Source organism: Opisthocomus hoazin, chromosome 9, assembly GCF_030867145.1.
Source record: "Opisthocomus hoazin isolate bOpiHoa1 chromosome 9, bOpiHoa1.hap1, whole genome shotgun sequence".
Taxonomy (NCBI): Eukaryota; Metazoa; Chordata; class Aves; order Opisthocomiformes; family Opisthocomidae; genus Opisthocomus; species Opisthocomus hoazin.
The window spans coordinates 25,258,071-25,280,313 of NC_134422.1; the positions used below are offsets into that span (position 1 = coordinate 25,258,071).

The 22,243-nt window shown below is 40.5% G+C and overlaps 1 protein-coding gene across 2 annotated transcripts in view; it reads right to left on the minus strand.

Moving 5' to 3' along the window:
• CHN1 (chimerin 1) overlaps positions 1-22,243 on the minus strand; it is a 106,600-nt gene that overhangs the window by 44,556 nt on the left and 39,801 nt on the right. For both annotated transcript variants that reach the window (XM_075429758.1, XM_075429759.1), the window contains exon 6: positions 7,565-7,853. In XM_075429758.1, coding sequence (XP_075285873.1) covers positions 7,565-7,853 — 289 coding nt within the window. The remainder of the gene's footprint in view (positions 1-7,564; positions 7,854-22,243) is intronic.

Genomic DNA, 22,243 nt, shown 5'->3' on the forward strand with positions numbered 1-22,243 from the left:
AGCAACCCACCAAGTCCTTCACCGTCCGGGAAGCTTTCTGCATAAGCAGTAGAGGACAACCACGCGCCTGCTTTAGAGACTGCTCAGACAGAGACCCACCTTCTCTTTCTGTGGCCACTGCATGGATTATTCAGTTGTGACAAGGCACAAAAAGTCAAGGGAAACCACAGGTTGTTTTTAAAAAAAAAAAAAAAATTATAATTGCCTCATATATAGCTATGCGGCTTCCCCACTATACATCCAGACAGTTTTTTTGGAAACCTCAAGTGTAAGGCCCAACAGGGTGTCAGGACTGAAGTCATGACAGCTCCCCATTGCTCATCAGGACCTGAGCTGGGCCTCTCCATTTCCATGTCCCATCTACTAAGGTCCACCAGGATGGGAAAATTCTCTCTCCCCTTGAAGAGCACCCAGAGAAAGCTATCCTCTTGGGCTCTTCAAGAGAGCAGGGAGATTCCTTCCTCCCGCCCTGCCATCCTTCTTTTGCTAGCCTAGCACAGTTAAAAAGCAAAGAAACTTTTGCCAGTATATGTAATAGAAGCTAAGGCTATATGGTGTTTTTTGAAGGGCATTAAAAATGTAATCAGACCCAAACCACCAAGCATTAGAAACCCTGTAAAGAACTGCTGGTGAGGGCTTCACGCTGACTTACCTCACAACACTTGAGAGACACAGGAAAAGAATAATAGCTTATTGATTGCTAAAGGTTTTATCAGTAACAGCACAACTAGTATTCCTCGGATTTAACTGCACAGCAACTGTACTGCTTTACAGCCTTTTTAACAGTTATGTACACTATTCACACTACAAAGGCTCCGTCAGGCACAGGGCATACGCTGAGGGTAATTACTCCCCACACTTTTGCTGAGGGTCTGGCCTGGGGGTCTCAGAGACCAGACTCCTCGATTTCACACGACAGCTGCCTGTCTCAGTGTAATTAGACACTGGACGTCTGGAAGACTGTATCTTTGTGTACACATCTCACATGCCAGATCATGAAAGAGGCACACTTAACGTTGAAAAGCAGAAAGCAATGTCAAAAGTCATCTCAGTGAGCAGTGAAGTGACTTGTACCCTTGAGAGAAGGCTGCAGTGGGATGCTGATCCTCAGTTGCGCTCACCTCCAAAATGGAGGAAGCCTCTCTCCAGCAAAAGCATGGTGGTGGGAAGCACACTGTGCATTTGTAATGCAGCCTGACCTCAGCCACTCCTCACCACCTGATGTCTGTGGAGCCTGGTTTGTTCTGAACCTTGTCATGCCAGACCGGCAGCACGCAATCGGGCTACCAACACAAGCGCGCGACTTCCACTTCACATTAACCCCACTCACTGTTGTGTAAGCATTCCATTAATGTGCTTTGGAGGCACAGGCATGCTGGCAGAGACAGGGTTCTACCAGGCAAACTGGAGTCAGCTGGGATGCCCCATTTGTAGTCTGCAGGAACTAAGAGAGCACAGTTGAGCACCCAGCAGAGTTGGCAAGGAGAGAAGACAGACAGACTTTGGCCTAGGAAAAACAGGAGAGTTATGTGACTGTGTTTAGCACTGGAGATGAGCTACAGGTCCAGTTAGAGACTCTTAAAAAACAAGTCTGGCTTGCTAATTTATATGTTATAAACATGCGACACTGACAAGAAAAAAACTAGATATTCTATGACCGGAGGATTAAATTAGCAAAGTTTATGCTTCATTTGGAAGCTCTGAATCTTAAAACAAGATCGGTTATATAATCTTTTTAGTGTATCAATTTTACTGCCACGCTGAACATAAATAAGGGCTAGGTTACTCTCAGTGATGATAAGTAGAAAAAGCACCCTGCAGTGTAGAGAAAAGAATTTTGTTTGTGCTCATGGCCACACACGGGGCAGCATGTGCAATTAGCTCTCCTTTCTCAGGTCTTAGTAAACATATAGTTAAGTTAAAAACATATATGCTTATAAAAAGGCATCATAACCATCTGCAGCCTTAGTTTGAACTGTATGTGCCATATAATGGCACATATGGCTGTAGATCCCTACCGCCATGAACACTAATGCACAGAAAGGGAAGAAGAGGACGACTGGGGCTGGGGCAATCTCTGCAGAGCACAACACTGCTGATACGCTGGAGCAGCTACCTAAAAAGTAGGCTTGTCTTTCATCCTGCTGGGAACTTTCTCATTATTGACAACTTTGTCTGTGCTTTGAAGTCTCTGCTGAAAGATGGGCTGAGCCCAGAAGAAATAAATAGAAGTTTTTGCCATCCACAGAGTTATGTTTTATTTATAAATTACATTAAACTTACAGAGTGATTGTCATGGACACCCGCGCAGGGATTGGAAAGGAACACTTGTGAGAAAAGAGTTGACAATCTCCTCAAGTTAACCCATGGGATTCTTCAATGCTCAGTCTCCTGCGTCTTTAAATGTACTTTAAGGTAAATATTTATTAGTTGTACTTTTAAAAATATCATTGCTTCATCGCCACCCTTGCTATAGCTACAGCTTGTCTAGAGTTTTATATATTATACACCCATCTTTTCTCATAAAATAAGTTAATTCAAGTAAACGGAAATATTTCAAACAACTTCCAGCGTCAAGATTGCTTCACTCTCAAAACACATTTTCCTCCCTGATTATTAAGACCACGTCATCTTTTTTAGTTCCTATCAGTTCCAGCACTGGCATTACTGGGCACCAGACAGTGTTGTTTGAAGCTGTCTTCCTCCATCACAGACCTTGCTAAGGGCGCTTATGCTTGTATGACAGCCTACTGTAACTTCCTCAGCTGCAGTTTCTGATGTCCTTTCACTGAAGATAAAATAAGCCTTGGTGAAGGAAGGTTTTAAGCAGATCTTCCTAACAGATCTGACTGAGAGCAAAAGTAGAAAAGTAGCAGTGTCATTAACGAAAATATCGGTGTCAGTTCAAGGTTGGAAAGCGAGACTGGTCCCTCTGCAAACACCCATAAGTATGACCCTTGATTTTGTGTGTGGAGGCTGTTATGAATCCATTAGAAATGTACACAGAGATTGCAATTAACTTTGTGATCTGGATTATCTTTGGAGGCAGGCTTAAAAGCATGTTTCCTACTAAAACAACACACATTTACAGATCTCCTTGCACAGGGTTGCAATCAGTCTTCTTCACTATGGAGAAAAAAAAGGTATCACCACTAAGGTCATGAAAAATAGAACAACAGAGTTCTTTTGTTGGATGACCACTGCCACAAACCTCCTCTCCATTCTTTCCATCTATAGGAATCGAACTGAATGTAGTACAGTCTAGAAGGTGTCTTTAATTCATTTGCAGCCGCTGAGGTTTCTTGAGTAAATAGCACTTATCAGCAAAGTAAACATGAGTAAATGTGATCCAGTTGCTATCCTAACATAAACCTCAGCATTTCATTCTGAAAGACTAGATAACTCATAACTAATGATTTCATTTTCTCATAACAAATATTAAATCTTGAATAAATCACTCATACAACTTCTTATATTAATATCTCAAAAGCACGTCAAAATGAAAAAAAAATCATGTTTTGCAGGGCTTTCAAGAAGGAGTTTGATATATGTATATAGGTATTTATTAATTTCTGAGAGTTATCATTTCTATAAGGTATTTAACTGAATGGAGTCATCTGCTCCAAGGCCATAATTACCTTTGAGAGTGGAGCATGTTCAGAGATGCATCAGTATTCAAGGCACGGGAGGAATAGTAAATCTTGTGATACTGGGTATTATTTTCATTTCCACACTAGGCTGTACAGACTGAATCCACATGGGAAGCCCTCTTTCAAATGAATCTTAGCCCTCTCTTAACACACAGACCACGATGGCTGTACAATTGAGTTCTGAACAATCTGCAGACTGTTTTGGGAACCAGCATTACCTTTTTAGCACAGCAGCTAAGACACCTATTCAGAGCATTCGAGCACAACAAGCACTCTGCTGTTTTCAGTCGTCACTCCTCCAGTTATCTCTGACTATTAACTCTTTCACAGGTTATGAAAACCATAAATCATTAACAAGGAATTTTAATTTTGAATATATACTTGTATATGGTAAGCAGTCATATTCCTTCTCATAATCAGCAAAGCACATGCTGTGCAGTGGATTATATTCTCATGCTTTTCCTATTAAAAACTGCATCTTAAATCACATCGCAATATGGTCTCTTGCAGGACTTAGGAGTATTGCTATTTGTGTCCTACAGTCCTCACCTAACAACTGCATAATTTTTGTCCTTTCATCTTTTACAGTCTTTAAATCCTTCCCCTTTACTAAGGCTCATTTTTAACGTATTGCATATGACAAGTGACCCAACACATGCTGAATTCTTCTACTATAAATTAATTGCTGAGCAGAGTGGGGAACAAATAAAGTAGTAGTGCATGTTGGGAGGCATCTAACACAAATCTACGGTGTCCCCTGCTACTGCCCCACACCAAATGCAAGGCTAGGTGAAGTGCTCTTTAATATTTCATTCTCGAGTTTGAGGTGTGCTCTCTGGCTGCCCAATTTCCTCCACTCGATTTTATGTCAGAATGTGAAACTACATTCCCACCAGCTGCTCGCCAGTCAAGAGCCTGTGTGTGGAATCACTCTGCCATCCCTCCCACAAAAGAGAAATAAAAATCACTTGACCTATTTATAAATGTCCTATAAGAAGTCTTCCTTATATCATGGTTAAATGATTTGCAATAAGGTAAATACCACATTATTATTAATTGAAGTTTTCAAGTAAATATCAGGAAGAAGCAGGAGCCTGCACAAAATGGGTAAAATGACCTTCTGAGAAATTTATAGAGGATATGTATATTTTTCTTATTTCATTATTACTATTTTATCAAATAAAGCTCATAAACTAGCAGAGAGACTGAGTCTTCCATTTAAGTGGAGATGTAATCTCTCCTGTGTTCCTAGCTTGTTAACTTTTTATAGTATGTAGGCTTTTAAAAAAGCCAGAGAAATATTTCCTGTCATCCAGTACTCATGCTTTAAATGCAAAGTATTTGTCAAACAGGTATATATCCCATTATTTCAATTTTTTTTTTACAAAGTTAACCACCAGATGTGATTCAGTCACCTGCCTGTACAGCCCTCTAGCCAGTCAGTTAACACCGACCCCACTGAACCTGGAACAGTTCTCCCAGGCTGTCAAGGTGACAGCTTCACTGGGTGTGCAAGCAGACAGTGACGGCAGGCACTTGCGAAAGCCCTCCGAGGTCTCCTCTCCCCATCGCTCCTACGAAGCACACAGCCACCACCCGCCATGAGACATGCGGCGCGGCCACCTCCACGTCTGTCCCCCTCCCCGTGCTCCCCGTGCCCTGGGACTCAGAGGAGGGAGAAAGGATTTGGCAAGTCTGAGCTGGATGCTGGAGCTTGCTCCAAATGCTGAGGTTGCTGCTGGGATCGGGTGCTGGTCATGAGACCGACTGCCTTCTTCCCCTTGGCGATTTGCTGGGTGAAGGGCACTTGGGACTCTGTGTCATCGCCCAGCAAAGGCCCCGAGAGATGCAAGAGCAGCAAAGATGTCACCTCTGCACCACTCCACACTAACAGGGATCGCACCGTGCCTTCCCCGCGCAGCCACGGGTAGTAATCCCAGCTGGATAATGACTTGAAAGTTAAACTGAAATCTCCGCATTTAACTGTACTGGGATGTCTGTATGCCTCATTGTGTCCACTTCAATACAGTTCCAAGGCAAATAAAGAAAAAAGGCACAAAAGCTGGGCTTCAGGCCAGCGAACACCACTGCTGTTCAGCTATGTTGCAGATGAAGCCACCCGAGTTGCTTATAACTTCCAGACAAACAGGGTGGGATGACTAACCTCTCTAAAGGTTTTTCACCTCAGATTTTCATTAAATAGCTCAATAACTATTAAATATTTCTCACAGATGGAAAATGTTTCAAAACAATGGGCATACTTGGTTGATGAGTCTGACATAGCACCATGTAATCTATGGAAAAACCAGCATTCTTCAATAATAATCACTGAAATCCCTTCACTATGAAAACCTTTTCATCAGTCTAAAAAATGTGACAGAACAGAGTTCTGTTGTCACCTGAAAGTTGCTAAATGCAGCAAGAGTTAACTCTACCAAAGAAATCCAAAGCGGTGACTTCCAGAACTCTTACAGATTTTTACTCAGGCTTTGCATTATAATGAACTCTCTATAATAACATGCAAAAAAATCCTTTTGAAACAGCATGCTGCAAGTCAAAGGCTGTCAGGAACTGTAACTGATAACTCACCCCTCCACTACTGGTACCTAACAGGCAAGAAATTGGATATTTAACGGGGCCAGCTAGCATCAATATCCCCACCAGTATTTCTTTTGTCAAAGTGATAACAGTGAAGGTTCATACTTTAAGCTAAGTTGGGTGCTTCATCTCTCAGCAAATTCAGTGTAGGATGACAGACTCTGCTGGAGAAGGATTTGAAGGACCAAAGCTATGAGCCTCCTCTCTCTGTGGACTCTGCACAGAGCTTAGCTTCACTGTAATAGTCACGTATGTTAGAAACTGTCAGTGAGACCTCTCCTCCACCTCCATAAAAACTGAAATCACAGACTTATTTCTGACTGGAAAAACAAACAGCTGATCCCAGCTAAGGTTAGCATTTCTTCTAAGCACTATAAGCATATCAGATACTCCTAATGTCACTCTGAAGTCTGTGAAATAGGGGAGCATATCAGACTACTATACATGCATTAACACCTACACATATGCAGAAATAAACTTTAAAAAGACATTCATACGCCAGCTTTTCCATAAACAAAGCATTTAGTTTAACATGACGGAATTTACATTATGTTTTCTTTTTAAGTTTAGTCTCTGTCACACAAATGAAGTTTTAGGCAGCTACTTTGTCTGCCTGATACATTCCCAACCTCCTGTAATATTTCTGTTTTCACCAGTTCCAAGATTTCTTTGCTGTTCGTTTTTCTTTTATAATCCAGGACACAGTCAGTTCTCAGCTGATACTGCAACTCTCTGAAGAGAGCCATCCTTCTTCATAAGTCTGGCTGAGGCCAAAAATAGCTCTGCCAGCTTCTGACAGGCTGAACTTAGCCAAGTGAAATGTTTTAACATTTTATCATCTTAATGAACAGGCTTATTTATAATGTGGACAACTTTACTGTCATTGTATGCAACCTGCTGAATAGATTATGGAATGCATTTGTTTGGGGAAGGCCGAATATATTAAGAAACGTAATTTTTGACCAAAGGGCAGTTGTCTTAGACACTGTAAACAATTGTAAGATTAAATATTCTTAGCCTGTTTGAAATAAAGAAATGGCTTAATGGAAACATCTATAACTGTGAAAATACCCGAAGAAAGGAACCTCACAATGATAAATAACTAACCTCCAAATCAAAGAAATTTGCAATATGCAAAAATTACCAGTAAAAAAACCTATAATCAGTTTAAATATTACTATTAATGTAATGCTGGAAATAAATACGTAGACTAAATATCTACAGATACCTTTAGCACTCTGTAGTAGAAGGGGAGGGTTAAAAGTACAAAATAAAAAGTCTAACAGAAAAAAGAGTGTGGGTTAACAATTGCTTACCCTCTTTTCTGCTACCTCATCCTCTCCTGTAGACTCTTTGCCATCATGTTCATCTCTCAGGGTTGGCATGTGTTTTTTGTGTGCTGGCTCTCTGTTTAAAGTTGTATATCCTATGTGTTCATAAATTGGATTTATTGTCATCTTGGCAATGTATTCAGCTGCCTTCGTTTCAATATAAAGAGTAATCAATCCATCTGTCACCAGGTCATGGATGGACTCAAAACGTTTCTCCCCAACAAAGTGCTTTCCATCGTAGTAGAGTCTGAAGTTTCTGGTTTGACTTCCAAATCTGCCTCAATGAAATGGGAAAGTGTTTTTTTTAAAGATCAGTAAGCAGAATAAAGAAGAGTAAGCAAGCCTTTGCAAACAATAAAAACACTTTATCACTTAAAGCTGTGACTATGCTCTGTGTCTGGTCCAGGCAAGAACGAAACACCCAACTGCTACATAGCACAGAGAGGAAGGAGAGATCAACAACAACTGCAGATAGATAGCCAAAACAGTGACTGTCCAGAAGGAGCTGCGTGTTCTTTTATTCTTTTAGCCCTCTCAATTATCCCATGGAAAAACTGAAAACTACTTCACACTCTTTACGGCTTTTTTTAGTACTTTACTACTGCATCGCTGCAGTCAATGTGCTTAGCTCTGATATGAAGAGTTCTCATAATAGAGTCCTCTATTACAGTTGATCAATACAGAGTTTTGACGCTGTCTCGGACCTCCGCGCCCCTGCCTGCTTGCAGGAAGAGGCCGGTCAGGGTTCAGCCGGGCTTCGGTGCCAACAATTACACTGAAGCAGAACCGCTGCCAGAACTGGAGCAGCACAGGACAAAATGGCACAAGGGCAAGCATTCTTTATTCCTGGCCAAAGGCCAAGGACTAACTCTTCAAGCTTTGTACAACAGTCCTACTGTGTTGTGCTTGTTAAGTCCTGAGCTTCAAGCAAATCTTTGTAATACACAGGATACAGAACGCGTAAGCTATCTAACGCTAGCAATTCCGCAGTCGAGGTGGAATAGGATTTCGATACAGCCCCTTAGCAACCATAAGAATGCCAATTTTACCTGAATATTACCAGATTTTCAAAAACTGTACTTTGCATCGGCAACAATTTTCTGCCTGGAAGCAATCTAAACGCGTCAAAACAGACCAACGTTTGCACTTGGCAACAAGCAATGCATTTCCCGGGGAGAAGATGGAGGCAAGAAGCTGCTTCCACAGCTCACGCCAGTGTTACCCCTCAGTCATGCAGCAGCAAGGGTGGCTGCTCAGGGTGTTGGGCCCCCTTGTGAGGTCAGATCTGCCAAATAAACACCAAAAACTAAATCCAAAAGGATGGATTGCTTTTGTTCTACAATCAAATGCTTCATATGAGATGTTAAGAACCAAAATGAACACTGGTGCTTTGCTGAAGTGGCTCCTTTTCAGTGGGGCCTTGCCAAATGGGGGAAAGCGTAATATTAGATCTTGCCTCAGGTGAAATATTGCACTCTTCTTGCAAATATAGGCAAACCCACTCGGTCTGAGATGTATTTTTTTTTCTTGTGTTCTGAATCAAAGTGCCAAACCTTCCCATCCCCCTACCAATAATGTGACAGTGACTGTAACTTCAGGAGCTGCTATTTCTACACAACGCTCAAAGGTGAGGGGGCCCTCAGGAATCTGCCTCCTGCTCAGTAAGAAAAGAGGACGTGATGTGTGGGAGCTAGCTGGGCATTTTACTGGAAATGAACTGGTATTTCTATGCACACATAAAACATGCCACACAAACTAACAGTTCCCTGAATCAAACTGAAAAAGAAGAAATTACAAAATGACAGAAAGAAATACCTTTTCACCCAATGCTAATTTCACCACAAGATGCAAGCCTGAGCGAACGCAAGTCATTCAGAAAGTAGAAGGATAATGTCCTAGGTTACAGCAGAAGGGGTAGGAACACGTCCAGGCTCCTTCTTCAGAGTATCTTTCCACTCAGCATAGAGTGCAACAAACGTGCTTTGACCATGAGACGTGCTCCTTGCATACCCTCCGCTCCCAGCCAAGAGTGCTCAGCACTTTGCAGCGCCAAAGGGAGCAACCTTCACTGTCTTCTGCTCAACTCAGTGGGAATAATGCACGGGGAGCACATACAAGCATTACGATGTTAAAATTCGACAGGAGAACCAAAGAAGTTTGAAGGTGAAGAATAACAGCCCTTAGATGACAATATGCGATGAAATTATTTTTATTAAGAGATGTAGCAGGTGAACTGCTGCTCTAACCAGTAACATATGCTCTGACAGTACTTATAGCAGAGTTTTAAACAAGCTGAAGGTCACTTATTCCTCTTAGCTTTCTGGAAGAGAAAGTATTACGCTAATCTTATCAAGACAAGATAAAGTACAGAAAAGCTTCTCAGGGCCTATCACTAAGTACATACGGTGTCTTGATTTTAGTAACATCCTTCAGAGTCTAAACCAAAGTTCTGAAGAACAAGATGGCCAAATGCAGAGAAGGAACAAAAGTTCTTAAAGGATTAATCCTCTTCTCATCAGGGTCAACAGATGCATGGTTCTACCCCAGCTATGTTTTACTGAGCAGCCCCTACGTTGTATATCTGCACGTAAACCGTGTCTTAGAGAGATACTACAAGGAATAGGATTCCCAAAAGTACATAATCCTTATTCTACTGCTCCTGACCCACATTTCACCACACAAGTATCTCACAGACAATGTTCCACGGTTTTAATTCTGTAACAGCACCCCATGCCTAAACTCACCTCTCTCGTAAACCTCACAGAGTGAAACTTCCTCCTGCATGGATCTGGGGAACTGCACATCAGCTTCTTCTGGCATGTGTGGCCTTCCAAAGGTACATTTGACTTTCTCAGTTTAAAATACATCAGGATAGTTTAACAATTACCACTTAAAGAAAGGTATTTAGACAAATAAATTACTCTGCATCAGTGTCATAGGCACTTGGAAAAGGTGCTTGCATATCAGCTGCAAGAGGTGAACTTTGAATGGTTTGCCTTTATCCGATTTCCCATTTCTTCCAGATCAAACCTTTTACTCTCTATCAGTTTCTTATTGGATAAATTGTGGGGAAATGTCTTGTTTTTCAAAGAGAATCCTATTAGCAACAAAGAGCAAAAAACCCACTCCAAATCCCCACAAATCAATGAAATGCCAGTCTCTTACAAAGACTGCACCATCAATAATGTGTCTCAGAATCCTGTTTTATTTCTTTCACACTAATTTAGATTTCTTTCTGACCACACAATGATACTATTTTGATGAAATTACAATATAAATGCAAACATACATGTCCAATTGCAAATGAGCAATTAAAACGTAATCTTCAGCCCCGTCAGTCTTACTTAAAACTGTGGTTTAAATTTTTCCATTAGCAAGAGTATTTCGTCATGTTTATTTTCTGTAACATTACTGCAGCCTGGTTAATTATACATCACCGTGGCAACTAAGTAGAGCCAAGATTTGATATTTCAACTTCCTGATGGTGTCTTCCTAAAGGCAAGCACTAGCACCAGCTGGTTTTTGTTTAAGAAACAGAAAGCAGGACACAGATAATGTATGTTCTCTTTTGGTTTAAACAGGGGAACATTAGATGTTTTTCCAAGAAAAGAAATAGACCTCTGACATGTCAAACAGTCTCATTGTGTCCATTGTGCATTTGTTTGCAAGCAGCAGGACTATGGATAAAAGACTTTTTTATTCCAAGGTGTCTGAAAAGCAATCGGTCTGTCAAGTCCCTTTGGTTGCCAGTGGGGCAGAGTGGATAACAACGTGGGAAAACGGATTAAATGGTAGAGCAAATGTGGCTAGTAATAAAGGACTGAGGAGTTGAATTAGGTGTCATAGCATGAGGGAGACAGGCTTCAGACTCAGCCACTTACTCTGTATGCAGCATTCACTGGTGAAACAAAAGGAAGAAGTGAAGGACTGAGAGCCCATCCGCACTTTCTTACCATCTAAGAAGATGGATTTTACAGTCCACATACAGAATTGTACAGTAGCTATTCACCCCTTTCACAGGCTATTTGATGATGAGAAGAGTATCTAGACAAAGGCATTATTTAAAATGTGTAGCTGCAACCAGAGCACAAAGTTAACGCCCCTCGGGGCTACTTGTGTCCTCATTAGTTTCAAGCATCTTCATATGCTGAGCTGGGAAATCTCAAGGAAATCTTAAGTTCTGTGCATGTGCCTGAAGGTCACTTGGACTTAATCTTCCCTTGGAGAAAAAGTGTCTTAATGTGCTCTGTGGCCAGAAGGTAGAAGTCTTGCTTAAAATTAGGTGCCAGAATTTCAGCGCTACCTTTGAAAACTCTCAACCAACACTTAAGAATAGAGTCTTGACACTCCATAAAAAGCCACAGAAATATAAGCAGTCTTGCAATCAGGAATGTCTCCTAATCGTGCTGTGGTCATGTGAAAGAAAACAAATTATTCCACAGATCCTCTTTTGGCCCATTTCCTTGTCAAAGAAACACAAGTCTTGCGTGCAGCCAAAACCTCTTCTACACAGTTATCCCTGAAGGCCTCCAGCTCCTGAAAGCAGCAAATTTGGCAGGGGGCTTATTATTTATTGGCAACAACATTTCTGAGGATGGCCAGGGAATTGTGGAACTTGCCATCTTCCCAGAGTACCTGCCTGACAAATAGCATCACCCCCAAAACCTTAGCAGTAGTTTACAAGAACACAATATGCACAAATAAAATCAAATGCATTAGTGATCAAAAGTAAAAGCAGAGACAAAAAGTCCTTGTTGTCTGATACAGCTGGGAAAGGTGGCAGAGTACAGTCACTACAGATAGTTTTCCTGTGCCATTTGGAGGGGCAGCATTGGCTGGCTGGCATCCTTCAGAACAGAAAACAAATCCCAGACCTGGAACTGGAACGTGTCTACCCCACACCAACACAGACACAACCCTCAACTCACTCTGTCTAATGGGGAACAAGTAAAAAAAATCAGAGCTGGTGCTGTATCACTGACAACAGCCTCCCAGCAGTCTCTCTCAACTGAGACTGAAGACTGTTTACCTGCATCACTGCCCAGATTTCCTTGTCCAAGAGGCAAACAATGTTGTGCAAATAGTGTGCTGCAAACAGCAGGCAGAGAGGAGCAGGGCAATGGCACTTTCCCGTGGATCATGAGCACTGCCGGGGACAACGCAAGTGAGAGAGAGAGAAATGCTACTGCAGCAGGTAACAGCTGCTCAAAACAACGGAGACTGAAAGTGTTATCAGCCCTTGGTACCTGTAACGGCGTGTTTCACAAATAAATCTAACAAAATAGTAAGAAAAGTCCTCTTTTGTCTGAATGTCTTATTTTAACAGCTTTTAACAGCTGATTTTCACCATCTCAAACTCAGAACAAATGTCAGCTGATGAAGCACCATGTATGCTATTAATATGCAGTAAGATCACTTAACACGATCACTCTTCATGTACTTGATCAGTGATAGATCATTTGAAAATCAGCTGTTTGGTTCTGAAAAGAAGCTCTTGTATTACCTGGTTTTAGTACTATGCTTGCATGCCCTACTCCAGTTAAACTTGATATAACTCCCTGGAACTGATTTGATGATTGAATCAGAATCAATACCAATGCTTCGGGCAGTGTTTTACTGCTTTTTCTGCCTTATGAAACCTCGGCACTTCCTGGGAAAAGACTCACTGTGGTTAGGGATTAAAACACAGTTGAGGTCTATATACACATGGGAAAGTAGTAAAAGCCTGATATGTTCTCTTTAAATGACAGCAGTATTTGGAAACCTACATCAACATGCCTGGAATAAACACCTTCTGGAAATCTTATTAGCAGCAATGTTACTGACTTTCACAGTTTCATGTTAAGCAAATATTTATGTTTCTTTACCAAAAATTTTGAAGAACTCCCAAGAGTTAATTTTACAGTGTTGACTTCATGCTACTGAGGGCATTTAAAGCAGAACTGTGTTTTAATTCTTCTAAGGTATCAACCCTCACCAGCACCTGCTCACCAAATTTCAAAATGTGCATGCAAATTTTGCTCTGCATATACATAACATTTTCATTTTAGGTCATATATGACATTGTTTTTCTGGTAAATTTAGAAGTAGAACAACATCAGAGCTGTAACAGAAATTCCACTGCAATAATGCATACTATGGAGAGAGAACTGCCACAGCATAATGCTCAAACATGTTCATTTTTGTTTCACTTACAGGAGCTTTTCCTATAAGGTTTTAAATTACTCATGGCTGTCACATTTCTCTTTTGCTTGTACAGGTTTTCTAACATTAAAAGCAACTTGCTGTTAATTTATCTTACTAAGACAACATGCATATTTCAATTTAGTATATCAAGGAAACCTCAGTGGAAGATATCAAGTGAAAACCCATAGAAAGTGCAAAAAGGTTTTTTGGAGAGCACAGTGGAAAAATTGTTGTTCCTGCTTTGGTTTTTTTTTTTTTAATGTACACTCTATAGGTTCTTGTTCAAGGTCTCAAATTTTATACTAAAAAAAAATTTTTTTTAAATTTCCCTCAGATTAAAAATAACTACAGTAAGATTTCTGTTGCAGAGAGATTTTGCCAGATGTGCTTTGCCTTAAGCCACTGTTAATCCCAACCTTAGAATGCAGGTTTACTTAACTTACTTAATGCTATTACATAATTTGCTACTTACTGAAGTTGTTTCCTCGATGTATTGTACCTCTGATCTTCTAGTAATCACTCATCACTTTTTCGCAAACAGTGAGATTCACCAATATACTCACCCTGGTCTCTAACATGATTTTTCCTCAAAGCTGTATTCCTTGACAATAAAAAAGCATCATAATGCAAAATGAAATGGTTCCTGCATATGCAATATGCACTGTTAGAATTTTTTTGGCTACTAACAGCTGATCAATAATGATTGATAGCTTTGCTGTTATTATATTCTGTTTTTCTAGAACACAATTTCTTTGTGCAACTGCAGCAGTAGGTGGGACAGGTATCAGTTGATTACTGAAACTGTTAGAGGTCACTTACTCACCTCAAGTCATAAAAGAAAAAGTTAGCCTGATTCTCTTCCTAGCACCTATCAAATCAGGAGGAACTAAACTCAGCTGAGCTACATCAAGTATAAAAGAGGGAGAAGGAAGAGGAAAACTGGGCCAGATAACATTTATTGCTGTCAGTTGTTTCTGTGTTTGAATAATTCATAAATGTTTTGATGAAAACAATTATGAGATTAAACAAAAATATAAGGCTATTGTGTGCTATTTTGAAAGCACATTTATAAAGCATCCATAGTATCTACAGCTGAATAACTTTTGTGCTTATTGATGAAATACAGGAAAAAAGTTGTTTCTTCAAACACAGAAACTTATAAATACGTATTTCAAAAGCATACAAAAGAAGAGGCCAACCAACTTGAAGATATATTTCTAACTAGCATTTTCTGAAAGCAATAGAGCAAAAAAGGCATCCCAGTAGAACCTGCATAAGACAGAAGATATGTATCCTTTTGACAGGGGAGGGAACAGGGGAGGAGACTGCAATGTATGCTATGTACACATATATACGATTTAATTATCAACTGATTGCATTATAATTTCACTATTTACTACTCCAACACTGGCTAGAAGCTTCAAACCAGGCAGACACTATACATCACAAAACCAGCACATTACAACCGATTCCTGCTCAGGAGCTGTGACTGGGGGTAGTCTGAGAGATGGGGTACAACTTTCAGTTTGTCTGGGCCATTTTTAAGAGACTCTAAACTTCAGTACAGAACAGGGATGTGAGACAATATGGGAAAGAAAATACCCTCTCAAATGGAGAAATGAGGCGTTGAAAACTTAAAAGCCTTGAGCCAAGTGATATGTGAAGCCAAGATGCGAGCTCCGCCACAGTGCCTCCACTGTACACCAGATCATAGCAGACCTTCGTGGTGCAGCAGGAACCATAGCCAGAGGTGAAGGGCACGGCATAAAATGAACATGGACTATATGGACAAGGTACCAAAAAGTTCACAACGTCACCAAAGCAGGGAATATTCCTCTGAAAAGTGCTGAACTTACATGAGCAGCAGAAAGACTGCGGCAAACTGAATTGCCAAAGATAAATTAGCCAAAAGAAAACAGAGCTGACAACAACAACAGATGGGAAGAGGAGGGAAGAAGGACAGGAACACAGCAAGAAGACGTGAACCATAAGGAAAAAAGCATTCTAGTCTGTGGGAGGGCCTAGGTAGCCAGTTAATTACTCATTAAGGTTAGTAGCTATTTATTATTATTCTAAACACTTAAGTGAAGCCAGCCCACTAGTGCCCAGGTGCACTTACACAAGGCAGATGACATGCAGGACACTTATGATGTTTACTGGTAGCTGAACCTTCCCTGCTACTGACAGAGTATATTATTTAGTATGAAATTTTATATAGAAAAAGAAACTTCTTTTACATGGAAGACCATTTAAATAGAGGTCCAGTGTTTTACTTTAGAGCAGAAAAGCAAGCTCCAAAATTTATCAGCACACTGTCTCCTGGGGCTAGCGCTAGCTTGTGTGATGCACCCAGCCAACAGAATGATAGCTTTGGTTTCAGCAGAATTTAAGCCTTCATAAAATAAATATTTGGCTCTTCACAAGAAAAAAAAAAAAAAGCAGAGCTGGCATACCTGTTGTGTTAGCCTACTAAAACAGCTTTAAGCATGAACTGTTTCTTTCATCTAAAATAAGCCACAGATACCTGAGTGGCCAATTTTTGAAACGTGCCTGAATTCTGCGCCTACGGAAGTGTGACGGGCTAAGCCTGAGGGAGAAGGAAGAGTCCTTCCCTGAGAGCTTCAGCTGGCCATACAGGAGGGAGCACTCTCTTGCCATCTCATGCAGAATAAAGAAAACTGTTCAAAATGGGTCAGGCCGAAACATATTAATCCCACAGGTACATTTGGTCACATTTTGGAGCAATTCTGTTTAACCCAGCTAAGCTTTAAGGGTGGCGTGTGCGCGTGTGTCTGTATACTCCCATGCATACACATTTTCCCAGGTTTCTCAGCTGTGCAAATTTTTTAGAAAGATTTCTAGGAACTGAACTCAGCCCTTGCTACTGTCTATCAGTGCCTGGCACAGAGTTGCAAATCAGGTAAAAACCACACAAAAAGATATACAACGTTTAGTCTTTAAAACGGTCTCTACAATTTTTTCCTCCTAACTAACATGATGTCACAATACCATTACCAAGGCAAAGCAAGGACATGCAGTCAGCTATTGCTCTGCTGGGCTCCCTCTGACTACTTACAGATCAGCTGTGGATTCAGGATGAAGTGTGACCAAATTTTGCTGCAGTCATAATAAAAAACCCCACATAATTCAGCTATTATAACACAGAAAGTTGTTTCAAACAATTCTTCTTTCCCCAGCTCCTCTCCCATGTCCCAGCCTGTACAATTCAGTTTCCTAGCAGAATGCAGATGCACAGTTTTAACCTCTGAATTCAAGAAGCCTTTTGCAGATGTTGAATTTTACACGCGTGAGTAATCCCAGGGCACTCAACGCATGTTCTGGAAGAGCACTACACGTGTGTCCCAAAAGAGCCCACTGAAAATGAAAAGCATTCAGCTACCAAAGCAATTGTCCTCTGAAGTTAAAAAGGTTCATTTGCAGCGTTATGCTCTAATAGCCGGCCAATTCTGTCTCCTTTCAAAATATCAGTGGCTAGTTGCCGAACGCAATTTCATAATTAAGGGAGAGAGAACATACATATCAATTTCTTGCACAATACATGCAGTTGGTCAGCTAAGCTAAGGATTACTGATTTTTGACGTTTATTTTGCCTCAAGAATTCTCTCCCGGTGCCACAGAATCTTGAATGTGCCCTAGCCCCCAAACATAAAGAAAACATGACTCATAATCACAGCTAACATTATTACCTTTTTTTTTTTTTAAATCATGCTGCAGAACCTTATTTCGATTCATTCTCAGTATCACAACAATAGAATTTGCAGGAAGGGAAACCATGGTAACCAACTAAACGTGCTACAGCAAATATCTGCTCAAAAGAACATGCAGTACTATCACACTTCAACGCCCACCACTAGTACAATCTCTACCCATTTCCTCTTTATCCTTATCCTAATTATTAAACAAGCTCTCAACCACAAAAGGCTACATTGAGAACCATGTCTTATTGTTACTGTCATTTGCCACAGGTCCTAGCACTAAGCACTGTAATACTCTTGCCAAATTTTAAAGCAGATCTAATACCTCCAGGAGTTAATTAGGAATTTTCAGTTCTTTTCTTCCATTTGGTACATCTAATTAACATTACAATGTATTTTATGTATTTTTATTGTCACAGAGACTCGCTGACATGTATGGACACACATATATACCTACAATAATTTCCTCTTGTTAGTAATTTTTCATAAATCTCAGGGTTGCAAAAAATTTTCAGTGGCATTCTCTGATTAATTAATTAGTAAACATTGGTGAATTCTGCTGTGCTCCTTTTTGTTTTTTTGAATAAGCTATGAGAAACCACATTTGTGATTAAGTACAGGCATTAGATACAGTAGGGTGCTGAACTGCTGCTCTCATTTGTGTTTATGCTTCATTCTCTTTTTAGCTGGTGTCTGAACTGATATAATTTCACAGGCCTTCATAGGTTCTGAACAGCAATTTTATTTGAAGGACAGCTCTGAATATTTAGTCAAAATCACACACTTAACACTAAAATTATTTTACTTTTCCTGAAGAACATACTGCTACCTCTGTTACAAATTCTGAGAAATTTGTTTTCTGAAAACAAAACCTCTTTTGTTTCAAATTTAGACTTAAAAGGTAGTCTATCTTAAAAAAAAGTCATGATGCAAATTAATTGCACAATAATGGATGAAAGTAGACAAAAATAGCTCATCAGAAGATGATCAAAATGCAGCTTCTTATGTAAGTGGAAAACAGATTTTATAGTAACTCACCAGCAACCTTAATAATGGAAAAGATTTTTTGGGTGAGAATCACTTCTACATTAGTAAAGCAGAAGAAATATTAAAAAATCTTCACTTTGAAGTCAGTTAACTATCTACAGCATTGCACTAAGAATTTTTGACAGCCTCAGTTAAGCCTACAAAAGCTATTACTTGTCCTGTCCTCTATTTGGTCATTTAATTTGTGCTAGGCTACGTCTGTAGCTATTGCAGCTCAGGAACAAGATCTTTAGATTTACTAAAGCTAGTTCTATAAAAGCATCAGAGCCTCACGCTCCACAGTGGTCAAAAATTAATTTAGAAAGGTTTAGCCAGCAAAGAAAGAAAACTCCATGGCCCACTTCATACTGAACAGGATGTGCAGTCCTGGTCCCCTCATCTCCAAAAGATCATCACAGGGTAAGGGAAAGGCGCAGAGAAAGATTACAGGGATGATGAGGGGTATGGAACAGCTTTACTACAAAGCCTGAATGCACAGCCTAGGACTCATCAACCTGTAGAGAGAACAATATGGGGGATGCGAGTGGCACGGAAAAGGTAAATGCAGATCAATTGCTCACTGTTTCTCACAATACAAAAACTAGGGAGCATCATATAAAAGTGTGAGATAGAATCTTCAAAAAAGGGATGCTGCTTCCCACAAAATCTAGTTAAGGCATGGAACTCATGCCACAGTTGCAGACAGCAAAGTCTATGAGGGTTCAAAAATGCGCTCAGAAAGCCAATACGCCAATAAAAAAGTCTGAAAAAAATGGTAAAGATAATAATTCTCCTCAGAAGTCCCTAAACAGCAAATGTTCAGAGGCTGGGATAGCACACCAGAGAACTACAACTGCATGTTCATCTTGTTCTTACGCTTGTCTTTCAATGTCTGCTATCAATAGCTACCAAAGAGTGGATACTGGACTGGACTATGAACTGGTCCTTCGATCTGACCCAGTGAGTTCACAGTCAGAAAACTCGCTAATACAGTAACAGAGATACATAACTGAGCAGAAACTCTTTGCAAACAATTACCCAGATCTCTCCCCAGATCTGCCCTTTTCATAATGTCTTGAGGCATCCCTTAGAGTAACCTAAAGAGAAGCGAGATGTAGAAATTCCGTGTTAGAAGTAGAACGGTCCATAAAAGAACCTTTATGCACCAACTGCATTTGCATTCTGTGCATTTTGGCTGCAGCTGAAGGCTGTAGCTTAGTGTGACTGTCCAATCTGTTCCAGATTTCACAAAAACATGTTTTTATAACTGTGAATTCTGTCTGCCTACAAAGGAGTTATGATTTGTGGTGTTAACAGTTTATTCTTTATTTTCTAGAATGATAAAGTTGTTTAACAAGCATAAATCTTCAGTGCAGAGCAAAGACAATCTGAGCATCTCTGGAAGATGCCCACTGTAAGTACAGTCTAGCAGGGAATGAGCAGTGAAGACAGAGACAGAACAAGAGCGAATGTGGTTGTTTTGCCCCTATGATATAGCCCTCTGTGAGGTGGTCTTTAAAAGTTCCAGAAGAAGATAAATACTCACTTTCCAAAACTGAGCTAGGGTTCATTAATCTCTATCAGATGTGCGGCATAGAGGATGACGTATTCACAAACACAATGTTTGGGCAGTCACAGTAAAGATTCCGAGTCCTACCTCTGTCTCTCACCTAGTTTCCTTTGTAGCCAAGGGGGTTTTTAGCATTTTTTCTAACTTTCAATTTAACTATGTTAGAAACTTTACCAACACAGCAGATACACAATGTTGAAGCTGATTAAATAAACTGTAGTATAAAATAAATAAATCAAACAACAAGCACCAGGATATCTTCCTTTTCGAATTCCGAGGGTGCAGAGGACACAGCGCCTTCACTTAATTTAGTAACACCAAACCAAAATATTAGACAAAAGAAAACTACAATTGGAACTAAATTTGAAATGACTTCACCAATGGCTGGCATGATTTTAGGTATCAGCTACGATAGCTGGTGGACTCAATAGCAGCATTCAAATTGTTCCACGATGATTTGAGGAGCTGGCTGGTTTGTGTCCTCAGGACAGAACACGAAAAGCTTGTTTTTTGGATTGCGAGATGAAGACTGGGAATACTTCATTACGGAGACATCATACCTTGCCACAGAAAGGGTTATGATAGTGTTTCATTAAATAGCTCTTCACGACTGGATGCAATGGGTTTTTCAGGACTCCCCGGCACGTGGACATGAACGCAGGAAGAAGACACCTGCCCGAGATGGGCGCGCTGAGCCGCCTGCATTACCGAATTGCCTGTCCCCCAGCAGAACCACTGCTAACCGCAAGCCAGGAAACAACCCTGCCTCAGTCTCAACAGCAGCTGATCCTACCCAGTGTTTCCACAAGACTTTTAGGTCTCAATGAACTGGTATTTTATGAGGCAATCACATTTCATGGGTAGTTTCCAATTTGTCCCAATCACAAACTGTCCAAGACAGACAAGTCAGGTGACAAACTTACACAGCGAGAAACAGATTGAGCAGAGACACAGAAATACAGAGGGAACCAAGTATTTATGTCAAGAGTCAATGGGTGCCCTCAAGGATCTAAATTTCACTCAACATTTTCCATTTTTCCAAAGCATGCCTGAAAAACAATCAGAAAACAAGGGTATTCGATTTTATGTTTTGTCATTATGTTATTTCTTGCAGGATTAGAGCATCTCTTCAGCACTGCTGGGTTAACTTTGTAAAATGTTGTGAAACCTGTTCTGTATCTGTTTATATAAAACTAATGTTGACCAAGTTTTCTTTCCTCCCACACCTTCTAAATGGTAAAACAAAGGTAAAGAAGGAAACGCAAAAATCATACAGAAGTGATCTTAAAATTAACATGACTGCTTGAATGACAGAGTGGCATTTAAGCCTAGTATGAAAAGATCAAATTGATTCACACAGCCAGAAAAGAAAGGGTGAAATCAGAGACCCTGAAGCCAAAGTCTTCCATTGAACTTGCAAAGGTTTTGCCCACACATGCACCCTACTGACACACTCCATTTCTGGCCATGAAGATGACATCCTGGAATTCCTACCGGGATTATCTAAGCTGCAGACAGAGCTACCTTTGCCGTCTGGCAGTGCAGCAACACGAACACAAACAACGGTCTCAAAAAACGCTATAAATTACAGATAAAATTACACAAACAGCAATCACAGCAAACTTCTCACAGTCAGGACAAACAGACAGACTGCAGAAATTACCTAGTTTTTAAGAGATGCTACAATGTCAGCACCACACTCAGCAGGAATACTGGCTAATGGGTATATTCTGCACACATAATTCCAGGGAGGGGAAAACCGGAAACGGAGCAAAACTCTGCCTCCAGCCAGTGGAAACGCAGGCTCCTGCTACACTTCTAGTAGAGACAAAAAGAAATCCCAGTGGTAAAGCTCGCATGTGTGGAAGACACAGTGCTGCAGTTCACAGAGAATTTTCACCTGAGGGGTGAGAACAAAGACCCTTATTCGTATCATTTAAAGGCCAACAGCAAGACAACACAGCATTACTTGCTGTGGGCTGGAAAGAAACCACCTAGACTACTGCCCTTAATATACAAGTCACCCAGCTAGCACTTAAACATAACGGAATGGCTGCAACATGCTGCGGTTTCAGATTCTGAGGCGCTTTGCCAAATGCTGAATTTCCTCAAAATAAATGATAACAACTTTGCTATCATTTGAAACTGTTTCCCAAATCGATGACC